A 20429-nucleotide genomic window follows, 5' to 3' on the forward strand; every position below is an offset into this window, starting at 1 on the left:
GCAAACAACAAAATGATTCGTTTCCTATCTCCGTAGCACGACACTACTGTGAGTGGCCTGCAGATGGCGCTAGATGTTTATAATGGACTTCTACCTCCCTATGCGTCCTGCCACATAATGGAATTGTACCAAGAAAAGGGGTAAGGGGCTGCTTTGGTGTTACTAGTTTGGGTTTGTTGGTTTGTGTTTGAGACAGGATTCTACTAAGTAGCCTTGGACGCCGTGGAACTCATTATGCAAACCAGGCTGCCTGAAACCCGTAGAGGTTCTTTTTTTTTTTTTTTAATTTATTAATACTTTGAGAATTCCATGCATGCATTCAATATATTTTGAACATATTCACCTCCATCCTCCCCTGAACCACTCCTGGATCCTCCTCACTCACCACCCCCGCACCCCACCCCACCCACACTTTCCCAACTTCATGTCCTTTATATGTTACCCTACTAAGTCCAATTTGTGATGCTCATATATTCGTGGAGAATGGTCAACCTTCCAGGACCCTCTAAAGGAAACCAGCTATTCCTCTTCTGACCATCCCTCAATAGCTCCTTAGCTGAGAGTCTGATTTGTTTGTTTAGACAGAGTTTTATTATGTACCTGGGGTCTGCCTTGCACTCACTTTACAGCAGAAGCTGGTCTTGAGCCTGCTCCCAGGCGCTGGAGCTGCTGCAATGGGCTACTATGTCAGCCTGCTATTATTTTGTTGCTGTTGGCTTCATGCCCACTGTGTCAGTCTCTGTTTGGTTTCATAGTCAGAGAGAAGGGTTGGGGATAACAGGACTTTGGCTCTTTCTATTGCATGAGCCTTTTATTGGGAAATATTGTGCACATATTAGAATGATTGGGAGAACCATCCAAAGTAAAGGAAATGACATTTTTTTTAATGAAGGCAATAAAAAAGAAGCAGACCTTACATTTTTTTCCCTTGGGGAAAAAACTCTCTGGTATAAGACACCAAGAGGGAAATAAGGAAGCCTGATGCTTTTGTAAAATATCTTTCAGTTAAACAGCCCAACCTGTCACACCGCTCCTGGTGACTCATATCCAGCATCCGGTGTCTTAAAGTCAACTGCTGAGCAGTGTTTACCCCGATATGACCTGGTGTGACCCTCACTGATGACTAGTTTGACCCCTGAAAGAAAAAGAGGACAAAGAAAATCAGGCTAGAGGTTTAAATGGTCTGGTTTATCTGGAACCGGAAGACTTCAGGGGTGAAGAGTTTTGCTTTTCAAGTGGGAGATCTCTGGGAAAATCAGAAAAAAATATAGACAAATATATTAGTTACTTTGTTTTGCTTTGGTAAAATACCATGACCAAGGAAACTTATAGAAGGAAGGGCTTATTGAAGGCTCACAGTGCCAGAGAGGAAAGAGTCCATCACCGTCATGGCAGAGAACATCGTAGCAGGCAGGCTGGCTGGCCTGGACCTGGAGCAGCAGCTGAGAGCTGACGTCTCACTCCGCAAACAGGAAGCAGAGAACTGGGTCTTAAAATGGCACACGGGTCTCCGTGGAGCAATGGGCAGATGTTAGTAAGCATTTGTTTAAAATCTGTTGAAATTATTATCAGTGTTGATGATATGCTCTTTAGCTTCTCGTTGTAAGCATTCCTTCTGATGTTCATTCACCACTAGGCAAAAATGTTGAGGGATGGGGCAATTTAACTCCTTAATTGGCTGCTGTTGTACTCTCCCTTGCTACCCTGGCAGCCTTGAGCAAGAAAACTATCAAACAGCTACCGGGCTGGACCACCGTTATGCCAGTATGGGCCGGTATGAACACCCTATGAATAACATCCTATGAACGCCTTCAATGCTCCGGAGGTGCAGTGCCAGCAAAGATTGTTTCATATAGTTTATATCAGACATTTTGCTAACACAAGGCTTGATGAGCTCTAGATGGCTCTGTAACCATTCCAAACTAGGTCAACGGCAGAGTACTTCCGCTGGTGGCAGAGCAGAGTGACTGTTGTAACTGGTGCCAACAGGGAAAAACTAACTGATGAAACATATACTCTCTTGTTGTTGTTGTTGTTGTTGTTGTTTCAAAACAGGATATCTCTGTAGCTTTGAAGACTGTCCTGGAACTGGCTGTGTAGACCAGGCTGGCTTCGAACTCACAGAAATCCATCTATCTCTGCCTCTCAAATGCTGAGATTAAAGGCATGTGCTACTTACTACCCAGCTAAACTCTCATTTTTACATGAGGTTTGTGCTCTGATTGGTGCAAATTCAAGCCTTCATCTGCATATCATATGCTGTGATTGGCCCATGTACCTCTTCTCGTGATATATTTGCGGGCTGTTCAGAGTCTCTTAGCAGGGAGCCACTAAAATAAAGTATAACAGCACCCATACTTCATCCTCCGTACCTTCACTCCTCACAAAGAGAGTGGGCCCTGCACAGTCAGGAGAAGGTAGACACTCTCTTTCCTGAACCTCTAACTGGGCACCAGGCATGAAAAAGTGAACCTAAAATGTCAACTTGGCTACTCTCGTATTCAAACACCTACCATCCATGCAGAGAAGAGTTCATAGTGGAAACTAGCAGGCAAATCAGAGCAAGGCAGTAAGAGGCTCTCCCAGTAACACAGGAGTCTGAAGGCCAACTCTGGGCACATGCTGAGAGACCCAGCTGAAATGCTGGCATCTGTTCTAGAGTAGTCTGCCTCTTCAGAGATAAGAGGATTTGTCAGTTTCCTCGAGCCCTCTATTCTCTCCAGTGTCTTCACCACAGCCCAGCTTGCTTTATTAGGGTGTACAGTTCTAAAATTGTTTTATTGAAGGGTGCAATCCCGAACTTGCTTTACTGGGGTGTACAGTCCTAAACTTGCATTATCAGGGGGTGCAGCCCTAAACTTCATTGGGGTGCTGTAGTATATTCTTACTGGATCACTGTGTCTCATAGCCTCACCCCAGTCTCTGTTACTAACCAAGTCTGGGGTTCTTTTCCACCAGGAGACTTGGGCACACACACGTTTTACCAAAGGGTCACACACATACTGATCTGGTGGTTATACTAGGATGTCTTTTTCTAGATTTCAGGGAAGATTCAAGGGTTAAACTTTATTGCTTGTCTTTTAGTTAGAACAAGGGGGACCCAAGTTAAGATGCGCTTTGGTTGTATATTACCTAATCCTGACTCGAAGCCTGTAATTTCTCCTGAAAGAAAAGATGGGACGTGAAGGGAGAATGTGTTCAATTCCTAGCCATTTTACATATGTGGGCTATTTTTATATATGTAGGCTACTGAAACTGTAGATGCCATGGCTACGTGTGCACTTAAAGCCTTTGTTTTTTGAAGGAGGGCCTCACAGTGTAGCCCAAGCAGGACTTCTGTTTGCGACGCTCCTCTCTCAGGTCTGTGTGGTGAGGTTACAGGCCTGCAGCACCGTGCCTGCTGCTCTTCAAGAATTTTCTCTCTAATCGGGCATATCAGTTTAAAGCCATAGATTATGTAAAGTAATTTACTTTATTAAATTACTGTATTTTTCCATTTTCACATTTTATGCCACAATTTATCCATTTTTGTGTGCCTTTAGTTTGTATCTTCACCACCAGATCCACTTTAGAAACTACTCGGCAGATAGATTCATTCAGAAAATTAACTTTCCCTTCAGCATCAATGAACCTAGGGTTCTCAGGCTTCGCACAATGGAAAGTTATCGCTTGTGTATCTAACCCTCCAGTGCAGGGAATAGCTGGCCACTAGGTCATTAGGTCAAGGCGAGTGCTGTGATGTCATAGGTTGACAGTCAGACACTGGGCTTAGGACCTACAGCTTCAAGGGCTGCCCACCTGCTGGCAGATCCTCCAAAGGAATTCCTAAGTGGAAAGGGCAAGTGGCTTTTCAAGCACCTCAACTCCAAAGAAACGTGGCCTGTTTGTTCATGCTTTATCGGCTAAAATGGAATACTTGATCCCACTGAGGTGCAACAGACTCTGAGAAATAATTCTAGTCTTTGGGTATAATCATGATTTTGACAGACTATTGGTCATCAAGTCCACTTGGGAAAACAGAGTTGCTGTTACTGAAAATGTCACCCAGAGATATAGTCACCAGTTTGTTCCATACTGGGCATCTTAAGAAATGTATCTTGAGGGATGGGGAGATGGCCTAATGAATACAGTGCTTGCTGTGCAGATTGAGGACATGAGTTCGTTGGAGAAGGCCAGCTTGTTTGTTCCCGGCCGCCCAGAACCAAAGTAATCACACGGAAACTGTATTAATTAAAACACTGCTTGGTCCATTAGCTCTAGCTTCTTATTAGCAACTCTTACATTAATTTAACCCATTTCTATTAATCTGTATAGTGCCACGTGGCAGTGGCTTACTGGCAAAGGTTTGGCAAGTCTGACTCTGGCTGCGGTTCCACAGCATCCTTGACTCTGTTTTTCTTTCTCCCAGCATTCAGTTCTGTCTTCCCTGCCTACATAAGTTCTGCCCTATCAACAGGCCAAAGCAGTTTCTTTATTCATTAACCCAGAAAAGCAACACACAGACAGAAGGACCTCCCACACCCTGAGTTCAAATCCCCAGCACTCATGTAAAAACTCTGTGTGTATGTATGTGTATACACACACACATACAAGCCCAGTGCTAGGAGGCAAAGACAGGCAGATCCTGGCAATCAACAGTCATCCAGTGCAAGCAAAACAGCAAGCTCCATATTCATCGATGAAGAGCCTAGCTCTAAATTAAAGAGAAAAACAGTGGGGGAAGATACCAGACATCAGCCTCTGATCTCCACCCTTGAACATGTATGTGTAAACACACACCATACCACACACATATACACAGAGACACAGCAACCTCTGATCTCCACCCATGAACATATATGTGTATACACACACCATACCACACACATATACACACAAACACAACAACCTCTGATCTCCACCCATGAACATATATGTGTATATACACACCATACCACACACATATACACCCAAACACAACAACCTCTGATCTCCACCTTTGAACATTTATGTGTAAACACACACCATACCACACACATATACACAAACAAAAACGTATCTCATAAACGGATATTTCACACAGTCACTATCTTCCTTCTTTAAAGTAGTATCGTAAAAGTTTGCTTATATGACATTTGCAGTTTGAGGTCATTATAATGAGACAGATCATTAACTCCTACTTGAATTTCCCTCCTGACTCCTTCATTGGTGAGTTACTTCCACAAACAGGTTGGCGCGGTCCAGTCAACTTTCCTGGATAGAAGCAGGTTTCAGGGAGAGCCCTTAGAATGACTCAGGAATTGAATCCATCCCTTTCTCTTCAGAGAGAACTTTATCTGAAGTCTTGGCATATCCCCCAGATGTCTTGCATTGTTCCCTTCTGTGTTTGCTGCCGAAGGAGACGAGAGACACATTTAAGACAAAGCCTGAAAAAATACCTGAGGGCAGAGAAAAAAGAAAGGAGCGAAGGAGAAGCGTTGAAGGGACAGACCAGGAGAAGGGAGGCCCAGCATCTAGTAGACCCCACATTTCCTGACCTCTCTAGAAATCAGTAAGACTTTATCCATTTCTATATTTGCCATTAACAGGAAACTGGAAAGCAAAATTTTCCCTGTTTACAAAGATCAAAAGCCTCCTTACCCAGAGATCAAATGGGAACAAGAGAGATGAACACACCTCTCCTTCCTTATTCCCTGAGCTGACCTTGGCCCCTTAGAGCAGTGGTTCTCAACCTTCCTAATGTTGTGACCCTTTAATATAGTTCCTCACGTCATGTTGGCCCCCAACCATAAAATTATTTTCATTACTACTTCATAGCTGTGATTTTGCTACTGTCATGAGCTATAATGAAATATTTGTGTTTTCTGATGGTCTTGGGGGCCCCTGTGAAAGGGGTCGTTCGAGACCCAAAGGGATCTCAACTCACAGGTTGAGAAACGCTGTATTAAGACGAAGCCTCTGACTTTTTCCTTAGGATCCTATCTGTGGCCAGTTTAATATGAGAGCTAAGAAATTAGGACAATCCAGTCCCTCAGTACAAACGTGAAGGAAGCTACACCGAGGATTAAGTGTCTGTTTTCAATAGGAACCAGGGGTACTGATAAAAATAAATAAATAAGCCGGGCGGTGGTGGCGCACGCCTTTAATCCCAGCACTCGGGAGGCAGAGGCAGGCGGATCTCTGCGAGTTCCAGGCCAGCCTGGTCTACAAGAGCTAGTTCCAGGACAGGAACCAAAAGCTACGGAGAAACCCTGTCTCGGAAAATAAAAAAATAAAATAAAATAAATAAAAAATTAATTAATTAATTAAATTAAAAATAACAACAACCAGCTTACGAGAGGTCTCTGCAGTTAAGAGTAGTGCAGCTCTTACAGAAGACCCAAGTTTGGGTCTCAGCGCCCACATCAGGCAGCCCACAACTGCCTGTAATTCCAGCTCCAGGAGATCCGAGCCCTCTTTCTCCCGTGGGTACCCACAAAACACATGGCATACACTCACGGGCATACATACATATAAAAATAAAACGTCTTTAAAAAATAGTAGATCTTCGTTCTTACTCAAAGTCACACCCAGCTCTGCTAATGATCTCTGATGAAGGATGCTGTCCCCCACTCTCCATGTCTGGCTTACCTAACAAACCAGCCTTTCCCATTCCCTTGGTCCTTAGGGAAGGGCGACAGTAGGGTGGAAAGAAATTCACGGGACAGTTTAGCATCGCGGAGCTAACATTGCTGTCTTCTGCCTGTCCACCAGGGGGCACTTCGTGGAGATGTACTATCGGAATGAGACCCAGCACGAGCTCTACCCACTCACACTGCCTGGCTGCACCCACAGCTGCCCTCTGGAGAAGTTTGCAGAGCTAGTGGATCCCGTGATCCCCCAGGACTGGTCCACGGAGTGTATGGGCACAAGCAATCACCAAGGTACTAAGGGCGCTTCGGCTTAGTGAGCTTGCAGAGCTCAGCAAGAAGTTCAGGGTGCTTTCTCAAGCAACCGGGGTTTCCAGAAAGTTCTTTGACCATTATTCCCCAGCTTGGATGGAAATGAGTTTGGGTTGATAACTGTATATTTTAGGAACCTCTCACTTCGAGCAACTCCTACCTCTCTATCTGTCTTAATGCTTAACTTGGTTGGTCTTTCTTACAGTGTTGCTGTAAAGAAAACCATGTCCCAGTATAATTGGGAATAAGAGCTAGGTCAAGGTTGTGGGGCTGCCATGGCGCCGTGATTAGCCCAAGAACTCTCCTGTTGAAGGGCTCCCAGGTTCTGCTTGAGCAGGATCGAATAAGGCTGCACTGAAAATGTTTGAAGTGAAACAGGTTTCAAACAAAGCCCACAAGTTAGTGTACAAACAAGAAAAAGAAGACGCTAACCATAGGCTAATGGACAAAGGACTAATTTACCTGACAACGGCATTTACCGGTCACTGCCTTCTCTCAAAGAAAGGCAAAATGATGAGACAAGAGAGACACCTGGAGAAGTTTTTCATACCCAGCCTAGCATGATCGGATTTTATATGCATGTTAAAACACATTGAGTAGCAGAACTAAAAGATAAAAACCTCTTTGTGTCCATTCATGCTCCTTTCAAAGAAACTAAAAGCCAAGCTTTCCAGAAAGCTCCATATATGGTATCCATACAGCAGCTCCTGGAAGGCACTTTGTAGCCAATAAAAAAAAAAAAACAAAACTGACAAGAACAAGAAACTCAGAAGCAGCACCTCCGAGGTAAGGACGCTTCGCCAAATGCCTCTCGATACTCCAGTGCCAAGAGATGCAGAATCTAAAGCCGATTCATAAGAGGAGATATGACGACACGCACACAGACACACACGCATGCACACAGGCATGCATGCACACATGCACGCACACACAGATGCCACTGAAACAAAATGAGAATATTCTAGATGCCTTCAAGTCCAAAACCTATCAGAACATTCAGTGTAGCTGCAAAATCTGCTCAGAGGACAAATGGAATGTTCGAGGTTCTGATTCTGATACCTTCCAAAGCCCTAAGTGAAGTACCTGGTCTACTGCCACTGCTCCTGATGCAGGAAAGTGTTATCTGGATGACGCTCTTGATTGGCCACGCAGCAGAACAGAATTTATTTCTAAGGTGGATAAAGTTAAGATGACTGCTGGAGGTGGCCCCCACCGGAAGCCAGAACCTACATCACGGCCACCCTCTCTCAAGTTGCTTATGGAATGAATAACCAGACATGGGTTGACAAGTTGTTTTGAGATACTTTCCCCCATGTAAATACATGTTGTTGGGGCCATGCAGCATCTACACTCTGTGAATGTCTTCCAGCGGTGAGGCAGGTGAAAACTGGCGAATAAAGTCTTTATTATTAGGACATCCAAAGGAAGCACTTTTATAGTGAACTCTGAAAAACTTGTGTGTGTGTATATTCCTGCAGGCATATGTAAGGGCTTTTTCCCTAGGGGAGGGTTGTTCTAATGTAACAGAAGTGACTGTATTATATATAAGATTATTCAGCTGATTTAAATTCATTTTTACATTAAAAACATAGTTTGAATTACTTGAGATAAAGAATAAGCAGTCTATCTAGCTCTACCTCATCTGCTCAAGATAGAACTTGACAAGAAGACATCCTTAGACCTTAGAAAGTTTACAGTGTAGTATAGAAATGGTATGTCCTACTCAGAACAAGGGCATGTTTTGCAACTTATATATCTATTGTATATATATATTATAAGATAATAATTATAAGTTTATAAGAAATATCAGCTCCACAAAGCAAGAATTTTATCTGTTGTGTCCTCAGTACCTCAGAGCTGGTAGGGTGCATTGTTTGGTGCTCAATAAATGTTTTCTCGCTGGTGTATAATTAGTCATCTTTCCTCCTCAGCCCCCTTCTTATCTTGATGAAACACAATAGCCATCACGTTTAGCCCACTCTGTGCCTTATCCCCCAGCCAGTTGTCTCCTCTTCTTACACCTATCTGTACCTATCTGCAGCGTGTTTTTGGAACCTCCCCCTCACAACAGGACCCTTGGCCATTCCATACCCAAGGGAAGAGAAATAGGAGTGAGCCACAGGGCATTTCAACCATAAGAAAATCCAGTGGCTACCATGTGGTAGCATCCCATGCAGATTCAAGGGTGAAACGTGTGTTTGTGTGTCTTCCCGGCACTGATTTCCGCAACATCTCTTTGGTAACCTGAAGTTGGCCACAGCTGCCCATCACAGAAATCAGCAACTGACACAAACCAGGGGGTTGCTTCAGAGTCAAGTCATCAGCACCCTGTTGATTTTAACTAGCAGGAAGCTTTTCAGGAGTCTATGAGACAAGGTGGCCACCAATAAAATAAACTTTATATTTAAACTCCCTAATGAAAAAGGACTAGATTATACCATCCAATAAAGTCTCAATAAGTGATCTAGAGGTGGCAGGCCAAAGTGGAGACATTCCTGATACAGGAAATGACCACTGGGGTTGGGTGACCTCTTGCCTTAGCATAGGTACTAATCAGTACAAGATAAGCAAGGCAGCTGGTAAGGGTTATAAATATCATTTCAATGGAACCACCAAATTTAGTACATAATTTAGCAAATAAAAAGGATAGGGGTCCAAGATCAATTTAACAAATAGTTCTAACAGCTGAGTTATGATCTTGTGGGTGGAGAGTCAGGGGTCAAGGGGTAGAATACAGAATATATGTTCAAGGTTGTCAGGATGGCCGAGCGGTCTAAGGCGCTGCGTTCAGAATATACGTTCAAAGAAAGTCAATACCTAAAGCAATATAAAAATTATATATAATATCCTACATGTATGACGTGCTGGCAACACTGAAATTAATGTTTGCAGACTGAATAATTGTTCAACCCTCCAGATTTAACCTGACTTTCTTAGGAACTCTAAGTTAGCTGGTCAGTAATGGGGAAGAAAAGCTAGGGATGAGTCTCAAATGGAATTGCTCAGTAAAGACCCTATCACTGGCTATATTTGCAAACCCACAAGCCGGCTGATCTGTGTCACTCAGTTTCTGTTTTTAGCATCGCCCCAGTGAAGAGCCCTTGCTCCATGATGTCCCTCCCAGCACCATTCCTCCCTCAGGAATGAGGCCAACTGGTGAAAACACTTTGTTCTCACCCTGCCACCATTGTCTTTAGTGACCCAGGCCATATCTCATTCATCATTAAAGGTCTTGGAACTTGCAGTAGCACTTGGCTGGCAGTACTTAGACCCCATATCTACTCCTGCCTCAATGGAGGCAGCTGTGGCACTTTTATGATGATCTAGCCTGTGTCCTGCCAACCAAACCAACACCCAACCCTGGGGACAGGCAAGACAAACAGGGAAAGAGTTTAGAAGCATGCCATATAGGAGCACCATGATGAAGGGCATACAGGCAACTCTGAGAACAAACTACAGAAGCAATTAACTAAATTGACTAGTCAGAGTTCTCTCCGATGGGGTAATGTTCAGACAGGAGCCTGAGGGAGAAAAGGAGCCAGCTGGGTGAATGGAATGAAGCTGAGCAGGAAGAAAAATGTCCTAGATAAGGGGAAAGAGAAAGTATGGAGGCCAAAAAGCTGAAGACAGTATGGGGCATTTTAGGAAGAGGTAGGTATTGAGTGCTTCCTCAGTGAAAAATTTAGGGAAGAGGACTGAAGCTGCCATTGGCTTCTTGCTTTAGAAAGGCCCTGGCTTCAACAGCCAACATCAAACTAAATGGAGAGAAACTCCCAGCGATTCCACTGAAATCAGGAACAAGACAAGGTTGTCCACTTTCCCCATATCTATTCAATATAGTTCTGAGGTCCTAGCTAGAGCAATAAGACACCAAAGGGAGAGCAAGGGGATACAAATTGGAAAAGAAAAACTCAAACTCTCACTATTCGCTGATGATAAGATAGTTTACATAAGCGACCCCAAAAATTCTACCAAGGAACTTCTACAACTCATAAACACTTTCAGTAATGTAGTAGGATACAAGATAAACTCAAATAAAAATCAGTAGCCCTCCTTTACACAGATGATAAGGGGGGGGGGAAGAAATCAGAGAAACAACACCCTTCACAATAGCCACAGGTAGCATAAAATATCTCAGAGTAACTCTAACCAAACAAGTGGAAGACTTGTATGACAAGAACGTTAAATCTTTAGAGAAAGAAATTGAAGACATCAGAAAGTGGAAAGATCTCCCATGCTCTTGGGTAGGCAGAATTAACATAGTAATAATGGCAATCTTACCAAAAGCAATCTACAGATTCAATGCAATGCTGATCAAAATCCTTCACAGACCTTGAAAGAACAGTACTCAAATTCATATGGAAAAGCAAAAAACCAGGATAGCCAAAACAATACTGCACAATAAAAGAACTTCTGGAGGCATCACAATCCCTGACTTCAAACTCTACTGCAGAGCTACAGTGCTTAAAACAGCCCAGTATTGGCATAAGAACAGAAAGGTGGACCAATGGAACCGAATCAAAGACCTGGATATTAATCCACACTCTTTCGAATACCTTTTGACAAAGAATCAAAGAATATCGAATGGAAAAAAGAAAGCATATTTTACAAGTGGTGCTGGCATAACTGGATATCAACATGTTAGAAGAATGAAAATAGACCCATATCTATCACCATGCACAAAACTCAAGTCCAAATGGATCAAAGACCTCAACATAAAGCCAGACACATTGAACCTTATAGAAGAGAAAGTGGGAAGTACACTTGAATGCATTGGCACAGGAGACCACTTTCTAAATATAACCCCAGCAGCACAGACACTGAGAGAAACAATAAATGGGACCTCCTGAAACTGAAAGCAAAGGACTCCGTCAACAAGACAAAATGACAGCCTATAGAACGGCAAAAGATCTTCACTAACCCTCACATCAGACAGAGGTCTGATCTCCAAAATATACAAAGAACTCAAGAAATTGGTCATCAAAAGATCACATAGTCCAATAAAAAATGTAGTACAGACCTAAACAGAGAACTCTCAACAGAGGAATCTAAAATTGCTGAAAGACACTTAAGATTTTATCTTACACTTGTAAGAATGGCCAAGATCAAAAACACTGATGACAACTTATGCTGGAAAGGTTGTGGGGTAAAAGGAACACTTCTGCATTGCTGGTGGGAATGCAAGCTGGTACAGCCCCCCCCCCCCTTTGGATGTCAGTGTGGTGATTTCCCAGAAAATTAGGAAACAACCTTCCTCAAGACCCACTAATACCACTTTTGGGTACATATCCAAAAAATGCTCAATTGTGCCACAAGAACTTGTGCTCAACTATGTTCATAGCAGCTTTGTTTGTCACAGTCAGAACTTGGAAACAACCTAAATATGACCGAAGAATAGATATGGAAAATGTGGTACATTTACACAATGGAGTACTACACAGCAGAAAAACATAATGACATCTTGAATTTTGCAGACAAATGGATGGATCTGGAAAACATTATTTTGAGTGAAGTAACCTAGAAACAGAAAATTATCACAAGTGCTCACTCATAGGTGGTTTTTAAACATAAAGCAAAGAAAAGCAGCCTACAAACCACAATTCCAGAGAACTTAGACAACAATGAGGACACTAAGAGAGACTTATATAGATCTAATCTACATAGGAAGTAGAAAGTAGAAAAAGACAAGATCTCCTGAGTAAATTGAGAGCATGAGGACCTTGGGGGAGGGTTGAAGGGGAAAGGAGAGATGCCGGGAGGGGAGCAGAGAAAAATGTAGAGCTCAATAAAATCAATAAAAAAAAATAAGGAAGCTTTAAAAAAAAAAGAAAAAGAAAAAAGAAAGGCCCTGGCTTCAGCGAGAGACTGGATCTCATAAGGAGGCTGAGGGCATGGAAGGTGAGAGGTTACTACAGTGGACAAGGCTAGAATGAGAGGAAGAGAGAACTGGGGTGTCGTTCAGGAGGTAGCGGCACACAGGAATACCTGGGCTGCATTCCCAACACCGCAAAAATACCAGGTGTGACGGTGCGGTGCACATCTGTAATCCCAGCAGTTGAGGGGTGGAGGCAGGGAGACCAGAATTCAAGGCCATTCTTGGCTACCTATCCAGTTAAGGAAAGATTGTGTCAGGACATTTCTTTTAGCGGCTGTTGTGTGTTTCCATGGGACGGGGCCTCTTTTTCAGCCCTGGCGTGGTTTTCAGACCCCTGCTCTTTGCAGTAAGGAACCAACGATCACTGTCATTTCTCAGCTTCTAGAACGTAACTCTGCTAAATTTCCAAAGTCTTCTATAGTTCAATCAAGCATATAATTTTAAATTAAATTCTAAAAGTGTAAAGCTTCCCAGAGAGGCTGGTGTGGTGTGTGCCTGAAATCACAGCACTTGGAGACAGAATGATCTTGAGTTCCAAGCAGATTTACCTCATTAAAGAGTGCTGGGCTAGCATGTATAAGGTTCAACCCTTGGTACTGAGAAAAGGGGTTGTCTTTCCTGGGGGTTTTTGTTTGTTGTTTTTCTCTCAAGTCCCTTGTCCAGATTCTTTTGGATAGATTCCTTCCACAAACCCCTGAAATAATCAGATCTCAAAACCCCGTAGCTGTGTCCTCATCCCATGCTCACCACGAGCCTGTCCCCCGACATCTCCAACCCCTACTGCCGCATCTAAGTGAAAAATTATAGACCTGTTTTTTCCAGCTACCTCTTGGCCACGTCTACCACAGAAGAGCTCATCTCCATCCCATTTGAAAACAAAAGTCATTTCGTCCTCTAGTCTGTAACAGCCCTGTCTGTGGAGCTCATCCCTAGCCACAGCACAAATCCATGGGGTCAGCTCAGCCGCATCTTCCCCTTGACCAGTGAGTGGTCTTTAGTCTGTCACCAACACTTTTCAGCTCAACCGAGGAATGACCAGCATTCTACTTCCCTCGTCTGTGTCCCCACGTCCACAACTCTAGTTCTGAGCCTTGGGTACCCAGCCTGAGATATTTGAACGGCTCCCTACCCAACCTGCCTTGTCATTACCATCATGACACTACAGGTTATTTTTCCTAAACTCAGGTAACAGCTCATCCCTCCCGAGCATTACTGGTCATTTCCAGGTGCTTCAGAACAAGACTAAACCAGAAACCCAAAAGTTGGACCCCAAGATATACACCAAGTCTTACCCACCCCAACTCCCATGCTCCACGCATTGTGTCCCAAACGTACCCTGTGCTACAATTCCTGTCTCACTGAAAATCCAATTTCTTATACAGGTCATCTCACATCTCATAAGCTTTCCAATTTTTCCCTTTTGCAAATTCAATTTACTCTGCTGGTTGCAGTTTTCTCTGTTTGAATGGCAACAGTAACACCTCCATTTCAGCATGGGTCACACTATCACATAACTACCTATCTGGTTCTCCCAGCACATGCTGGGTTTCTCAGGAGCAGAGCATATAGGGTCTCCCATAGTCTATCTGGTACAGGCTATGTGCTCACTGCAGGAAAGTGTGGGGACGCTTATCCCATGGGACTGCTGTAATAGCATAGCCAAAGTTAATGAGTTAAGTAAAAATTAAATTTCTAAATTCAGAAAATTAACCATGAAAATAGATTTACCTTTTCAGGAACTCACTATTATAGCCCAGGCTACTCAGGAGCTTAAAATCCTTCCATTTCAGCATCCCAAATGATAGGATTATAGGCATGTGTCATCATTCCCAGCCCTGTGAAAATAGATTTTTTCCCCAAGACAAGATAAAGATGATAGATAGATAGATAGATAGATAGAGAAAGACAGATAGAAATCATTAGCATCTGTCTCTCTTCTTTATTTCCACCCAGTCTCTTCTTTCCCTCTTCAATTCTGTTCCGTTCTCTCTAGCTTTATTGTAGCTCCATCTACAGCTCTAACTGACCAGCTGTTAGGCTCTAACTTTCCTAAAATTAGATTTTTCATGGCACTAAGCAGCATCCTGGTCATGAGAAAAGCACTGAACTAAAACCTGGCAGTTTATAAGTCAACATCTTTGGTGTATTTTTCAGGGGGGGTTGTTTTGTGTTTGGAACATGGTTTCACATATCTCAGGCTGGCCTCAAATTCCCTATGTGACAGAAGAATATCCTCGAGCTTCTGACTCTCCTGGCCCTGCCTCCTGAGGTATGGGATTGTAGGTGCATCTCTACCATCATCCAATTTATGCCGTACTGGGACTCAAACCCAGGCCTTTGCTCATGCTAGGCAAGCACTCTACCAACTGAGCCACACCCTCAGTCTTTAGGTCGCTAATTTTATGATTAATATTCATTAACACCTATGGGCCAGGTACTGATCCATAAATACAAAGTTCCTGAAATGGATAGTCAATTAGAAGAAACGAGAGACAAATGATAAATATAATGAGTATTCTGAAAGATTCAGATCACAAGTGTCTGTTAGCAGAAGGGAGTGGAGGATGGTACATGAATGGGACTTTGAAATGTGAAGACTTCATTGAAAAGATAAGACTTGAGCAAAGACCGTAAAGGCGTGTCCCATCAGGCTGGAAGAGTATTCCAGCAATGCTATCAGCTGAAGCGATAGCACCAAGCAGGGATGCTAAGGGGTGTTTGAAGAAAAGCTCGAAGGCCGGTGTGACAGGAGGAAAGTCGTTATCAGGACTTCAGCTTCTGCTCTGATGGACGTAGCCACAGTAGACTTCCCCTGAAGAAGGAGAAGGACAAGATTTGACTTGTAAGCATTTGGCTGCTGTGCTTAAAACAGATTGAGAAACAAGAAGCTGGGGATAGACCAAAAGGGCATTACAGTGGTCCTGGTAAATTGGGCTAGCGGAACCAGGGTGGTTGCAGAGATAGGGAGAACCATTGACTTCTAGATTTTTTTTCCCAATAGAACAGGGTTTTCCTGACGGATCAGGTGTAGGCTATTTAGAAAATAAAGGAATCACAGAAGACTCATTTTCCCCCTAAGCCAAGGGAGTTTTCATCATCCAAGGAAAGGGTGGCTATGAGAAAAATCTATCTGTAGGGAGGAGGCTTGGGCTTCAGTCCCCAGGACCGCATAAACCCAGTGTGATAGTGTACTCCTATAATCTCAGTACTTAGAAGGTGGAGACAAGAGGATCAGAAGTTCAAGGTGTTCCTTGGCTATACAGCCAGTTTCTAGCTACCTGGACTGCATGAGATCTGGTCTCAAAACCAAAACAAAGATAGAACAATTATTTAAATGTACTACAATGGAGGGCATATAAATGTACTCTCTCTCTCTCTCTGCTGTATATCTTCACCCTTCACTCAAGGAAAATACATTACAGCTTCTCTTCAAGAATCCAGTTTCCAGTATTACTACTCTTGTCTCTTTAACCATTATTGAGAAAATTGGGGTTACATGAACACAGGCACTGAGATCCATGACAACCGCCTGGTAACCAAGGTGCTATGGTGTGATTGGTGGCAGGCAGGATATACAGCATAGTCTTGCCAGACAAAGTCATCACTTCCATCATATCCCAGGTGGGACGGAGTGGGACAGTGTGAGATACCATCATGCTTCCCAGAGAGGTGCAGCATTTAAAACTCAGGAGTTGTTTACTTCTGGAATTTTCCACTTAATATATTCACACAGTGGTTGACTGCCATGGGTAATTGACACCACAGAACGTGAAGCCATAGATAAGGGAGACTGCTACATACCAAGTACACATTGCTTATGCATCAAGCCTGAGGTGGAAGTCATTAGTGAACAGATGGATTTGAAATCGTGCGACTGATAAGATCCTCTGTTTCTAGGACAATAAAATTACCTGCTGAGCCTTTATCAAATGATCTACTTCTTCATTTCCTCCCTCTGCAACAAGGTTAGGCTAAATCAGTGATTTTCGTATGTGCTCTTGGAGCACCACTGTTCCTTAGATGAGACATCAGGACCAGCAATGTTTGCTTCCCATTGCCTCAGTCACCCATGTTTATACAATTAAAAGATGTGTGGCTGGGCATGGTAGCAGCTGCCTTTATTCCCAGAACTCCAGAGGCAGAAGCAGGCAGAACTCTGAGGTCAAGGCCAGCCTGATCCACAGAGCAAGTTCTAGGACACCCAGGGCTACAAAGAGAAATCCTGTCTTAAGCACCAACAACAGAGGTGTGCACTGAGAGATGGAGCAAGCTGGTATGGTATGTCAGCTTCGGTGACAATGTGTGCCGGGGAGAGCAACTTTCTAATGTATTAGTTTCTCACCTGAAATATGACCTTGTGTATCTCCTCACGGCTGCTCACCATCATCTATCAAGAGATCTTTCTCAATAATTACAGATTCACACTACTCTGTGATTATGCAATAAATGTCCCCCAAATAAAACTATGCTCAGTTTCTCCATAAAATATGCTTTTTTGAAAAGTCAGTTTTATGGGGTTTTTTTTGGCTGTTTTGGTATTTAATAACAAATTCAAAGAAGAAGTAGGTGCAGGAGCCAAGGCCCACTCACTGTGTAATACTTCAGTTTCTTGTTGTGCATGTGGATGATATTGGTACAGACCCCATTCAGAAAGTCCTGGGAATGGGACACGAGGACCAGGATGCGCTTGGAAGTCTTAAGTTCCTCTTCCAGCCACACACAAGCATCCAGGTCCAGGTGGTTGGTAGGCTCATCCAGAAGCAGCATGAAGAGCCGAATAAAGAGGGCTCTGGCGAGAGCAACTCGCATTCGCCAGCCACCACTGAAGTCTTTCAGCTTCTTGCGCTGCATGGCAGGTGTGAAACCCAATCCATGTAAGATCCTTGAGGCCCTCATCTCAGCTTTGTTGGCATCCAGCTCTTCCAGCCGCTCATAGAGCTCCATGAGCTTCTCACACTCCGCATCCTCGTGAGCTAAGCGCTCAGCCTCCCTCTCCAGCATGGCCCGCTCTGTGTCCACCTCCATCACATACTGCAAGGGTGTTTTCTCGCTAGGAGGCATCTCGCGAGTCAGATGGTAGATGTCTATGTGCTCAGGGATGGGCACTTCACGCTTCCCAATAGCAGAGAGCAGCATGGACTTTCCAATTCCATTTAAGCCAATGAGGCCGTAACGGTGGCCTGAGTTTAGTTCTCGCTTGGTGTCACTGAGCAGCTCTTGACCATGAAAGGTGAGAGAGAGGTTGATGATGTGGACATCAGTACTGTTGGGGTGAGAGGCCAGGACGCCAGGGACAGCGCGAGCAGTAGCTTTCTTCACCTCAAAGTCCTCTAGCTCCTTGGTCAGCAAATCCACTTCTGTGGCCTCTCTGCCATTGTTCTCCTCATTTTTCTCCTCTGTCACCTGAGGTTCTGTGACAGCGTCTCCATTTTCTTCATGTCCCTTTTTGGGCCGCTGTCGAGCTTTGGCAGCTTCCTTCTTTTTGGCTGCCTTCTTCTTGGCCAGGTCGGAGGGCATGGTGATGAGGCACAGGGGTAGTTACTGTTCTTTCAGGAGTGGGGCCTCGCCGCTCGGCCTCTGTCGCAACAGAGCTGCTCCTTGGGCTCCTCCGTGTGCGGCCGGCTGAAAAATCAGTTTTAAAAAAAGGAATGGGCCGGGCGGTGGTGGCGCATGCCTTTAATCCCAGCACTCCGGAGGCAGAGGCAGGCGGATCTCTGTGAGTTCGAGGCCAGCCTGGTCTACAAGAGCTAGTGACGGGACAGGCTCCAAAGCTACAGAGAAACCCTGTCTCGAAAAAACTAAAAAAAAAAAAAAAAAAAAAAAAAGGAATGGTTCCACTTATTTTAGTCAATTGCTCCAAGTGAGTTATTCAGATTTTCCACTGAGCTTCTGAGCAGATTCAGTTGATCATTTAACCATAGAAAAATGCATGAGATTCACTGAGGAATCTGAGGCAATAGAATTGGAAGTTTGAGCCCAGTCCATGGGGTTGGGGGGAGGAAGGAAAGAAGGAGGAGAGAAGAAAGGAAAAGAGAGATGAAGGAGAGAATTAGCATAATGAGAAGACCGTATCACTGTGGTCTTCCATATCACTAGGATACCAGATACCAGGCAAATGCATGGTGCCTTCATGGATGGCGCCAGCCTTAAAGGTGATTGGTTGAGCCATGACTTATACATAGTAAAAGTGGACGAAAAATGTTCACAGAAAATAGTCTAGATGTACTTCTACATTTATCTTGTCTAGATTCTTCCATTTTAGATTAGGAAATCAAAATTTAGGCCAAAAGCCAGTATGCTGTCACTCCCCCCACCACCCCCTACCCCAGTCCATGGGAGGGAGGGGGAAGGAAGGGAAGAAGGAGGAGAGGAGAAAGGAAAAGAGGGAGGAAGGAGAGAAGTTACACTATGAGAAAACCTTAGACACTTCATTCAGTTACCTTCCCTCTGCAGTGGAGAGCTGAGGTCAAATGTCAAAGGTCATGCTGAAACTAGAACTTAAGTCCCCTCCTGACTTGAGTTCTATGTTCTATCCAACACTCTCTACTGAATCCAAGGCTGCTTCAGACATGCCTCTAGAATTTACCATCGAGGCAGGAAAGCTAGACATGATGGCACACACTTGTAATCCCAGTACTTGGGAGGTTGAGGCAGGAGGATCAAGAGTGCAAGGTAGCTAGCTCACCCTTGGCGACATAGCAAGGACAAGGTCCCTCTGGGCTCTGTGAGACCCTGACTCACACAGCAAAAAAGCAGAAGGACAAAAGCAAAGTTTTGTGAAGACTATATTGCTGACACAAAATAAAATACCTGTTTAAGTTTTAAATTAAGGCAAAAAGTCAACAATGATATGCGGTTTTCATCTGCTTTTTAGGGCATTCATTGAGGGGGGTGTTGTTGTGATCTCCGCCTGTTCTTAACATATTAATTTCCCATCGGTGTATTTGTCTTTGCAGTCCTGAGGGTCATCCTTGCCATTACCTTTTGCCTGGTGTCTGGTATCCTAGTGATACTGCTGCTCGCCCTCATCCGCCACGGGCCCTGCTGGCAGAGAGAAGTCTATCGGAACATCTGAACAGACGGCTGACCTCCAGGGACATCTATCAGTGAGGTGGCACCTTCAGGGTGGGCTTCTGCCATGTGGGCATTGAGAGTTGGTGTGAGCTCACTGCCATGGGGACGAGTGCAGAGCTGGCAGGTTAGGTAGGTCTTCTGGCCACCGAGCTGCTCAAGGGCTACCACAGGACTCCCCTGCAAGAGCTCTTCTGTTCTTCTCTGTTCTCTCACACAGAGGTCCTGAGAGAAACAAGAAGCCAAATTCTAGTTCATCTTGTGCCTGCAAAGAGGAAGGGAGAGAAAATAGGACCAAGACACAGGTTAGAGCAGAGTAGGTAATCCGGAATGTTAGACTAGAAGTGGAGAGTCCACAGGAAAGTGACTTAGTTATTTACTAAACCTCTCTCTCTCTCTCTCTCTCTCTCTCTCTCTCTCTCTCTCTCTCCCCCACCCCCCCCCCCCGTCTGAAAAGCAATTTAAACCCAGTGTTTGATAACTGGTAGACTTGTACCTGTACATCTAACACACACGTACATATATCCATATTCAAAATGTCTTGGGTAAGGCATTTGACTCTC

The 20429-nt window shown here is 44.1% G+C and overlaps 1 protein-coding gene across 1 annotated transcript in view; it reads left to right on the forward strand.

Moving 5' to 3' along the window:
• The window catches only part of Acp3 (acid phosphatase 3), a 49021-nt gene extending 28806 nt beyond the window's left edge, over window positions 1-20215 (forward strand). Inside the window, exons 9-11 of the mRNA XM_041677453.1 lie at window positions 37-140; window positions 6733-6902; window positions 19752-20215. Of these exons, the coding sequence (XP_041533387.1) occupies window positions 37-140; window positions 6733-6902; window positions 19752-19870 (393 nt within the window). The 3' untranslated portion in view covers window positions 19871-20215. The remainder of the gene's footprint in view (window positions 1-36; window positions 141-6732; window positions 6903-19751) is intronic.
• The last annotated feature ends 214 nt before the right edge of the window (window positions 20216-20429 follow it).

This window comes from Microtus oregoni, unplaced genomic scaffold (assembly GCF_018167655.1).
Source record: "Microtus oregoni isolate MIOR12 unplaced genomic scaffold, Mior012 000028F_ref0000031, whole genome shotgun sequence".
NCBI lineage: Eukaryota > Metazoa > Chordata > Mammalia > Rodentia > Cricetidae > Microtus > Microtus oregoni.